Source organism: Ahaetulla prasina, chromosome 1 (genome assembly GCF_028640845.1).
Source record: "Ahaetulla prasina isolate Xishuangbanna chromosome 1, ASM2864084v1, whole genome shotgun sequence".
NCBI classification, from domain to species: Eukaryota; Metazoa; Chordata; class Lepidosauria; order Squamata; family Colubridae; genus Ahaetulla; species Ahaetulla prasina.
In genome coordinates this window covers 3215221-3225835 of record NC_080539.1, presented here as the reverse complement: position 1 = coordinate 3225835, position 10615 = coordinate 3215221, and the positions used below count along the sequence as shown (strand labels likewise).

At 48.8% G+C, this 10615-nt stretch overlaps 1 protein-coding gene across 4 annotated transcripts in view; it reads right to left on the bottom strand.

The window, feature by feature from the left end:
- Positions 1 to 141: 141 nt before the first annotated feature.
- The window catches only part of ABR (ABR activator of RhoGEF and GTPase), a 152509-nt gene continuing 142035 nt past the window's right edge, over positions 142 to 10615 (bottom strand). For all 4 annotated transcript variants that reach the window (XM_058163985.1, XM_058163986.1, XM_058163987.1 and 1 more), the window contains 2 exons: positions 5848 to 5995; positions 142 to 4541 (listed from right to left, as the gene is read on the bottom strand). In XM_058163985.1, coding sequence (XP_058019968.1) covers positions 4452 to 4541; positions 5848 to 5995 — 238 coding nt within the window. In that variant the 3' untranslated portion in view covers positions 142 to 4451. The remainder of the gene's footprint in view (positions 4542 to 5847; positions 5996 to 10615) is intronic.

The following is a 10615-nucleotide window of genomic DNA, read 5'->3' as shown; positions in this document are numbered from 1 at the left end:
CATCGCTCGGACTGAGGCGAGGGGGACAGAACACCCCTGCTGTGACCAGTGTGAACTAACTCAACTCCAGATCCAATTGAGCCAACGCAACCGAAGTTGTGGTTGTTAGAATCGGACACAAAAACAACAGCGCTCCCCGAGTCATGTATGCAAACCTATGGTCTCTGCTATTTATTAACATCTTTTAATCTTTTGACATTGTTTTTTTTTTTCATCCATTGAAGTTTGTCATCTACAGGGGGAAAAAAAGAAAAAGCAACAGAACAGAACTACGCACACATACACATAATCTTGCAAATACACGCACGCACAACCGCATCTCTGTGTTTGTGTACATATTTCTGAATTCCGATATCGCTCAAAAAGGTTCTCGGCCAGTCGTAGCTCCCAGAGCCCCTGTTTCTTCTCCCTGCCTCCCACTTTTTCTGGGGAAACCCCCCTCCCCCAAAAAGGGACAGTTGTGTACAACACAACAGGGGAGAGAAAAATGTTCCATATCTTTTTCGTAGAAGTGACTTTATCGTGGAGCTGTGTAGTCAAAAGGAACAAAATGCTGGGCGATCGCCAGACACACAGGAACAACGCTTCGTTCAGCGACTGTGCGAAGTTACAACAGCACTGGAAAAAAAAGGGGGGGGACTTATGACCTCTCCTCACACTTACGACCGTTGTAACATTCCCTGTGATCATAATTTAGGCAACAGGTATAATATTTACATCCTGGGGTCACACGATCCGCTTTGGTTTGTGACCTTCCCAGCCTGCTTCTGACAAGCAGAGCCAATGGGGTGTGTGTGGAAGGGGAGGTGGTGGAAAACTGGATTCGCTTAACGACCGCATGATTCACTTAACAGCGGCAGTGATTTGCTTAACCACCGTGGCAAAAAAAAAAAAAAAAAGGGTCAAATTTTGCACGGCTCGCTTAAACAACTGAAAATTCTGCTCCCCGTTGTGGTTATAAGTCTAGGACCCCCTGCAATAGCGAACCAGCCAGCCGGGCAATCTGACCAAGCAAGTCAGATATATTTGGTCCCTGAACGGTGACACGTCGTCACCTCCCCCTTTGAGGGCAAAATAGAATAACTTGGAAGGTGCCTTAAAGGTCTTCTAGTCCAACCCTCTGCGCAGGCAGGAAACCCTACACCACTTCAGACAATTTCCAGTATTGGAGCATTCACAACTTCTGCAGGCAAGTCGTTCCACTGGTTAATTGTTCTCACTGTCAGGAAATTTCTCCTTAGTTCTAAGTTGCTTCTCTCCTTGATTAGTTTCCACCCATTGCTTCTTGTTCTACCCTCAGGTGCTTTGGAGAACAGCCCGACTCCCTCTTCTTTGTGGCAGCCCCTGAGATATTGGAAGACTGCTATCATGTCTCCCCTGGTCCTTCTTTTTGTTAAACTAGACATACCCAGTTCCTGCAACCGTTCTTCATATGTTTTAGCCTCCAGTCCCCTAATCATCTTTGTTGCTCTTCTCTGCACTCTTTCTAGAGTCTCAACATCTTTTTTACATCGTGGCGACCAAAACTGGATGCAATATTCCAAGTGTGGCCTTACCAAGGCATTATAAAGTGGCACTAACACTTCACGTGATCTTGATTCTATCCCTCTGTTTATGCAGCCCAGAACTGTGTTGGCTTTTTTGGCAGCTGCTGCACACGGCTGGCTCCTATTTAAGCGATTGTCCACTGGGACACCAAGATCCCTCTCACAGTTTCTATTGAGTACTTTATAATGTGCAGGACGGATGTGGGAATAACATCTTTGGTTGGGGGGCACCTGAGGGCAAGGAAATTTGGTCCTGCCGGGGTGGGGGCGGTGTCAGCAGGGCACCCCAGGGATCCAGCTAGTTCTTGACTTACGACAGTTCAGTTTCAACAGCTGTTTTTCACCACTTAACAACCGCTGCAGCATCCTCACGGCCACACGATCAAAATCCAGGCGCTTGGCAGCTGACTCATATTTATGACGGTTGCAGTGTTTCCCGGGGGTCACGCGACCCCCTTTTGCGACCTCAAAGCAAAGTCTCAGCAAGGAAGCCAAGATTCGCTCAACGACCACCTTACTACCTTCACAGCTGTGTCGGTTCACTTAACAACCGCAGGAAAAAAAGGTGGTTAAACGGGGCGAAAAACTGAACCAATTAGCAGCAGAAATGCTGGGCTCCCTCAGTTGAGGTCGTAAGTCGAGGACTACCTGCATCTACTAACAAATTTATATGGACGCCCAGTTCGCACACAGCTGATTCCATGCCACTTACAATTTTAAAAAAATAAAATTAAATTATAGTATGGGACGTTGCTCAGTTTCTATCCCCTCCCTGGGTCCTTCGGACCGAACAAATGGATGTGCAGCTCAAAACAACACCCCTTATGGACCTACCAAACTCAGTTTCTGGGCTGATCCTGGTTGTTTCTGATCCTGGTTTGATTGGGGAGGCATGGTTCGTTTTTTGAAGTTGGGGGCGTGTTTGTTTTTTTTTGGCTGCATTTTAAAGGAAACTTTTTTTGGGGGGTTGTCTCTTTCTTAAAAGGGGGTGAATAAAGCCCATTTCTCAGGAGCTCCCCCTCCCCGGTCAGCCGCACTGGATAAGAGGATGTCCGTTTTGCACCATGGCCAGATTTACGTGCCAATGTTGGGGGGGGGCAGGGGCTTCGGCTGGAAGAATTGTAGAGGCCAGCCCGAAAACGCCTATTTGGCAGCCGAGTTGGGGTTCAGTAAAAGCCCCCCCACTTCCTCTTCCCATCCTCCTGAATCAGCTTCTCAGCCAGCTGCATATTCCTGAATTTTAGTTGCCCGCCCCCAATAAATCCTGTTTTGCATTATTGGGATGAAGGCCGAGTTCGCTCCAAACAACTCACTGAAGTATGATCGGGAGACTTGGATCGGCTCTCTTTCTTGCACACGAACACACACACACAAACCACATCCAGCACGTCTAAGGCTAGCAAGGAAAGCCACTGCCTCTTCATTCTGCTGCCACCGTAAGAGTACCTTCCGAGACGAACTTGGGGAGCTAAGCACGGGTGCTCAGCTGCGCCGTGGGCCGCCCAAAAGCCGATGGATGAGAACGGCAGGGCGAAGCACACACCCGCCCCTCCCACAAAAATTAAAAAAAAATAAATAAAATAACCCGGGATAAAATCCAGGGTCAGACTAGGCCTCCTTGAGACCTCCATTTGACACCTTACAACTTGCCTTGATGGAGGAAGAGCGCGCCGAGGACAGGTGCTGGACCCACCAGCCAAGAAAACTGAGCGAAAGAGGCAGGAGAAGAGAGGAGAGGAGAAGGAAAGAGAAGAGAAGAAGGGAAGGGAAGAGAAGGAAGGAAAAAGGAGAACAGAAGGAGAAGAGAAGGTTGGAGAAGGCAAAGAGAAGAGGAGAAGAAGGAAAGACAAAAGAAGAAAAGAGGGAGGAGAAGGGAAGAAGGGGAAACAGAACCAGGGAAAAGGAGGAGAGAAGGAAGAAGGTGAAAGAAGAGAAGAAGGAAAAGGAGAGGGAGAAGAAAGAAGGGAAGAGGGAGTAGGAGAAGGAAGGAGAAGAAAAAGGAGAGGTAGGAGGAAAGTGGGGGAAGGTGAAGAGAAGAAAAAAGGGAAGGAGGAGAAGGAAAGAAGGAGAAGGAAAAAGGAAAAGAGAAGAGAAGAAGGAGAGGGAAAAGAAGGGAAAGAAGAGAATGGAAGAGAGAAGGAAAAGGAGAAAAGAAGAAAAGAGAAGAAGGAGAGGGAAAAGAAGGAAAGGAGGAGAATGGAAGAGAGAAAGAAGAGAAGAGAAGGAGAGGAAGGGAGAAGGAAAAGAAGGAGAATGGAAGAGGGAGAAGGAAAAGGAGAAAAGAGAAGAGAAGAGAAGGAGAGGGAAAAGGAGAGGGAAGGAGAACGGAAGAAGGAGAGGAAGAAAGGAAGGAAGACGCAAAATCAAAGCCGAAGTACCATTCATGCAACAGCCACGGACGGAGCGAACAGAAGAAGCCGCAAGGGAGACGCCAGGAGAGGCTGGGCTGCTCTGGCGCTCGGTGCAGCCCAGAAGATGACAACTTTCTGGGGAAAAGCGCAGGACGTCCGCTCAAGGCCGGGGCCCCGATCCCTTGTCCATGGCTCGCTTCCTTTCTGCGGCCCAAAGGGAGGGGCGTCCGAACGACTCCGGGCCCCGTGTCAAGGTGCGGAAAGGGGGGCCCTTGTGCAGAAAACAAAAGAGCGGAACTCCTCGGAGGGAGGCGGGGAGGGGCTGGGAAAAGACTTGTACAAAACAATCCGGGTGGGTGGGTGTGTGGCTGGGGGGGCTGCAGCGGGCAGAATTGTCCCCCCCCCCATCCAGAAGAGCCTAAAGCCCTCCTTGGGGAGTGTGTGGGGGGGTTGTCAGCGTCCAGAAGCCGCCTCTGCCCGGGGGGTGGGGGGGAACCCTTCCTTCCGCTTCGAAAAACGGAGACGGTGATCACGGCCGCGGAACTGCCCGCCACTACACATCCGTGGATAGGTAGAGCGCGTTGTGCTTCAGCTCGGCGAAGGAGATGGGCGGGTGTTGCAAATAGTACAGCAGCACTTGGACCTGGGGGGGGGGGGGAGGAGAAAGAAGAAAAAAGCCAGAATGTGAGACAAAAAGAGGGAATTCGCACGGGATGCTTCCCCAGTCCAGATGTCAGGAAGAGGAACCAATTCTGGGTCCCAAAGGTTTTTTTTTGTGTGTGGTTTAAGTAGGGTTTCCTGCCTAAGCAGGGGGTTGGACTAGAAGACCTCCAAGGTCCCTTCCAACTCTAAAAGGTGGACTCCGGCAACTTCTAAAAGATGCTGTCTCTGCAGCACCATTGTTTCTGCCTACCACCCGATCAGCTGGGGGCTATTTGTCCCGTGCAGTCAAAGGCCCAGGATAATGGGTCGGAGAGCCAGGGGCCCATTGGATACGGAGGACCAGCGGAGGAGGAAAGCTGGCTGTAAGTAGAATACCGTAGCGGTTTCCCAAATTGGGGAAACCTTTTGGGAAAAGTGTATTTTGGAGGTTTGATGGCTAATAACACCACTTTTTTTGAGTAGTGGTACCATAAAAATATATATCAATGGAAAGATAATTTAACCAAGAATGTAATGCAAATAACTTTTAGGAAGGATTTGCTGTTAGAATAGCAGTTACGGTATAAAGAAGAAAAGTGAAACATGTAGAAAAAACAAGATATAAAAAAATTATCCCCATGTCAGTTAATACTTAGTTGGGTAACCTTTCGCATGAATGACGGCCTTGCAACATCCTCCCATGGAGTGAACCAAGCCTTTGAGTTCTGCAGCTGTTCTCATGTGAAACCAAGATTGAATGAGGGTTTCTATTAACTGGGTTTTATTGCTGAGTCGCTTATGACTAACCAGGTTCTTTAGTTGGCTCCCTAGATTTTCAATGAGGTGAAAGTCTGGGCTATTCCCAGGCCATTCCAGCAGTGGAATATAATTATCTTGAAACACCCAAAAAAAAGTGGGGTTATTAGCCATCAAACTTCAAAAAATACACTTTTCCCAAAAGGTTTCCACAATTTTGGCCACGACTGAATGGTCATCTCTACTTTTACACGCAAAGCGCAAATATGGGCTTGCAGCATCCAGATAAAAATACCAGAAAGACAAGTTGGATGTTTTGATTGGCAAACTTTGCAAAGTGCAAGGAGGACATTGAGAAGACTGACAGCTTATTATCCATCCACCCCCAACGGGAAGATCGTCTTCATAAGACGAGAAACACAAATGGCTGTTTTGCTGCAGACCCCTCCCCAAGAAAGACCCCATGCCCCCAGCAGAGAGGTCTTCTCCACCCCACCCAACCCCAGCCCGCCTTGCTGCTCAACTCCGCAACGTTCCCATCCCGTGTTTACCTGCGCCATCACGTCATGCGACCAGATGTCCGAGGCCAAAGTGACGTGGCCCTTGTTCTCCACTTCCGAGGGTCTCAACAACGTCGGGCCGAAGACGGTGGCCAGATTGTGTAGGGACATTTTGTTGACGGGCTCCTTCTCGGCAACCCTGTGGCAAAAGGACGGATTGAGAAGACCACGAGAATCTGGCGCCAATGTCACTGGTCTCGGCCTTCCTCCCAGCCGAGCCCGGGTGGAAAGGAACCATTATCTCACCTTTTTCCAACTACCGTCCTCACCACTCCTGCTATTCCTACCCCAGAAAAATTACACAATTTCTATGGTGATTCTTCTAAAGCAGAGGTCTTCAAACTCGGCAGCTTTAAGACTTGTGGACTTCATCTCCCAGAATTCCACCCATCTTGAAGAATGCTGGCTGGGGAATTCTGGGAGTTGAAGTCCACAAGTCTTAAAGCTGCCAAGTCTGGGGACCGCTGTTCTAAAGGTAGCCCTCGACTCAACAACCACAATCCGGCCCCAAATTTTCCATTGCTGTGAAGCTGTGAAGGGCATTTTTGCCCCCATTTTACCACCTTGCTTGGCCAGAGTTGTTAAGTGAATAGCTGCGGTTGCGGACGTTAGTCCCACGGTTGTTAAGTGAATCCAGGTTCCCCATGGACTTTGCTGGTCAGCGGGTCGCCAAAAAAAAAAAAAAGGGCTCATGTGACCCCGTCATAAAGATGAGTCAGTTTTAAATACATGACCGCAGGAACGGTGCGACAGTCGTAAGTGTGAAAAATGGTCACAACTCACTTGGTCCGGTGGTGTTGTAACTTTGAGCGATCACTAAATGAATGGTTATAAGTCAAGGACTACATGTATGCCAGGATGTCCAACCTTGGCAACTTTAAATTCTATGGATTTTGATTTCCCCCCCCCTCTTAAACCCTGCTGGCTGGGGGATTCTGGGGATTGAAGTCCACCCATCTTAAAGCATGCTGGCTGGGGGATTCTGGGAGTGGAAGTCCATCCCTCTTAAACCCTGCTGGCTGGGGGATTCTGGGGATTGAAGTCCACCCATCTTAAAGCATGCTGGCTGGGGGATTCTGGGAGTGGAAGTCCATCCCTCTTAAAGCATGGCTGGCTGGGGGATTCTGGGAGTGGAAGTCCTCCCCTCTTAAAGCATGCTGGCTGGGGGATTCTGGGAGTGGAAGTACTCCCCTCTTAAAGCAGGCTGGCTGGGGAATTCTGGGAGTGAAAGTCCTCCCCTCTTAAAGCAGGCTGGCTGGGGGATTCTGGGAGTGAAAGTCCTCCCCTCTTAAAGCAGGCTGGCTGGGGGATTCTGGGAGTGGAAGTCCACCCCTCTTAAAGCGTGCTGGCTGGGGAATTCTGGGGATTGAAGTCCACCCATCTTAAAGCATGCTGGCTGGGGGATTCTGGGAGTGGAAGTCCTCCCCTCTTAAATCATGGCTGGCTGGGGGATTCTGGGAGTGGAAGTCCTCCCCTCTTAAAGCAGGCTGGCTGGGGGATTCTGGGAGTGGAAGTCCACCCATCTTAAAGCAGGCTGGCTGGGGGATTCTGGGAGTGGAAGTCCTCCCCTCTTAAAGCATGCTGGCTGGGGGATTCTGGGAGTGGAAGTCCACCCCTCTTAAAGCAGGCTAGCTGGGGCATTCTGAGAGTGGAAGTCCACCCATCTTGAAGAATGCTGGCTGGGGAATTCTGGGAGTGGAAGTCCACCCCTCTTAAAGCATGCAGGCTGGGGGATTCTGGGAGTGGAAGTCCACCCCTCTTAAAGCATGCAGGCTGGGGGATTCTGGGAGTGGAAGTCTTAAACTTCCTAAAGTTGGATACCTCTATTCTATGCCGTTTCAAACTCATCTTTTGCCGTTCCCATCTTCTTTCCCTCTGAGTCCTGCCCCAAATTAAGGCTTCCTAGCTCTCCCACCTTCCTTCACTGCGTCCCCTCACACACACATACACAAACACACACACACAGATCACCACCAGCCCGTCCTGCAAACCAGAGAGCAAATAAGTAAATAAGCAAATAAGGGGCGTGCATAAGAGCACAAGCGTGCCTACCGTTCCTGTCCTACTCTTTTCTTTCGTTCTATCCAATTAATATAGTTATGACATACTCGTGCTTATATATATGCTTATATATTGTGTAGTTATTTCATGCTTATGCTTATATATACTGTGTGACAAAATAAATAAAATAAAATAAAATAAAAATATAGCTATAGCAAGAGACAGCCGCATGCAATGGCTGTCCCCTCTCAGCTGAACACCTTCAGCCCTGCCATGCCACACAGATCTGGAACAACGCATGTCTCAGGTCCTGAGTGAGGAACTCCCCGTGGATTTCCTTTGCAAGCGACATTAATTGCCCGTCTCCCCCTCTCCCCTCTCATTATTTTTTTTTCCTCCAGTCGCTTGCAGTACCTCATTCCAAGCCAGGGTTTAGAGCCACCAGAGGGAGACGGAGCGTGCAAAGCTTCCAGTCCTCAATTCCAACATTCCAAACGCTTGGCGTGTTTCTCATGTCAGCTGGGCCCTGCACCAAACCGCAGCTTCTAAAGCGGTGCCGTGTCCTCGGCAGGAGGCTCCGGGTGCAAGCGAGGACAAGGGGAAATTCTGCAGGACAACCCCCTCCCCCCCGCCCCCAGCGTCAAATTGGAGAAGGGAGTTTGATCTCTCGGCCCTAGTGTCCCCTCTCTGAACCCCCTTCTCATCTCTCCCGGCCAACAGTGATGCAAGATTGGTGTGGGGCAAAATTATCGTTATCATCATTATTATTATTTTAAAAAGCAGCATCGGATAGAATCTGAAGGGGCCCCCCCACCAAAAAAAATGCAAGTTCCTTTCTTGCAAAGACAGGAAAATCCTTTTGGTCAAACGCCCTGAAATTATTGAAGGCGGGGTGGGTGGGGGGGAGCAGTTTAGCAGGTGCCCCTTTTAATGCAAAAAAATAAAATAAAATTCTGCATTCCTGTAAATGCAAAATTAGAAGGCTGAATTCCCCCAGGCTAAAAAAGAATTTCTCCTCCCCCCCGCCTTCCTCTGCCTTTGGAAACATTATTTTATCGTTTTTATTTTCCAAAAATAAAAATAAACATTTTATCTTAGGTTTTATTTTCTGTTTTTGTGACGCCGGTCAAAGCGTGTTAAGATTTTATCCTTATTGCTTCTGGATGTGCTATTTTCCCCACCCCAATGAAATTAGTCCTCCGACTTACAACAGTTCATTTAGTGACCGTTCGGAGTTACAAGGGCACCGAGAAAAGTAACTTTGGACCATTTTTCACACTTACAACCGTTGCAGCATCCCCACAATCATAGGATCAAAATTTGGATGCTTGGCAACTGGCTCACATTTATGACGGTTGTTGTGTCTCCCGGGGTCACTTTGTGACCTGACAAGCAAAGTCAATGGGGAAGCCAGATTCACTTAACAACCGTGTGACTCCCTTAACAACTGCAGCAATTCACTTAACAATGGTGGCAAAAAAGGTCATAAGATGGGGTAAAAAAAACCCATAACAAATGTCTCGCTTAGCAACGGAAATGTTGGGCTCCCTTGGGATCGCGAGTCAAGGATTACCTGTACAGTAGTAGCCAAAATTGTGGAAACCTTTTGGGAAAAGTGTATTTTTTAAAACTAGCTGATAACACAACTTTTTTGGGAGGAGGAGTACCATAAAATTATGTATCAATAGAAAGATAATTTAATCAAGAATGTAATGCAATAACTTTTATGGAGGATTTGCTATGAGAATAGCAGTTACAGTATAAAGTGCTATCCCGATGCCTGGAAGCCGTACGGGTCTGGATGGGGAGGAACAGGCTCAAGCTCAATCCATCCAAGACGGAGTGGCTGTGGATGCCGGCACCCCGGTACAGTCAGCTGCAATCGCGGCTGACTGTTGGGGGCGAGTCATTGGCCCCGATGGAAAGGGTGCGCAATTTGGGCGTTCTCTTGGATAGACGGCTGTCGTTTGAAGACCATTTGGCGGCCGTCTCCAGGAGAGCCTTTTACCAAGTACGCCTGGTTCGCCAGTTGCGCCCCTTTCTTGACCGGGATGCCTTATGCACGGTCACTCATGCTCTCGTTACCTCTCGCCTGGATTATTGCAATGCTCTCTACATGGGGCTACCCCTGAAGTGCATTCAGAGGCTCCAGTTAGTCCAGAATGCAGCTGTGCGGGTGATTGAGGGAGCCTCACGCTGCTCCCACGTAACACCGCTCCTGCGCAGACTGCACTGGCTGCCTGTGGTCTTTCGGGTGCGCTTCAAGGTGTTGGTTACCACCTTTAAAGCGCTCCATGGCTTAGGGCCCGGGTACTTACGGGACCGCCTGCCTTATGCCTCCCACCGACCCGTACGCTCACACAGAGAGGGTCTTCTCAGGGTGCCGTCCGCCAGACAATGTCAGCTGGCGGCCCCCAGAGGAAGGGCCTTCTCTGTTGGAGCACCTACCCTCTGGAACAAACTTCCCCCTGTTCTGCGTCAATTACCTGACCTTCGGACCTTTCGCCGTGAATTGAAAACGCACTTGTTTATCCAAGCAGGACTGGCTTAATTTTTTAAACTTTTTGAATTTTAATAATTTTAATTGGGGTATTTTTATGAATTTTATGAGTCAAATTTGACGGTTTTAAATTTTCGGCCATTTATAGAATATGTTATTTTAACTTTTGTTTTAATTTGTATATTGTACTGTTTTTTAATCTGGCTGTACACCGCCCTGAGTCCTTCGGGAGAAGGGCGGTATAAAAATCTAAATAAT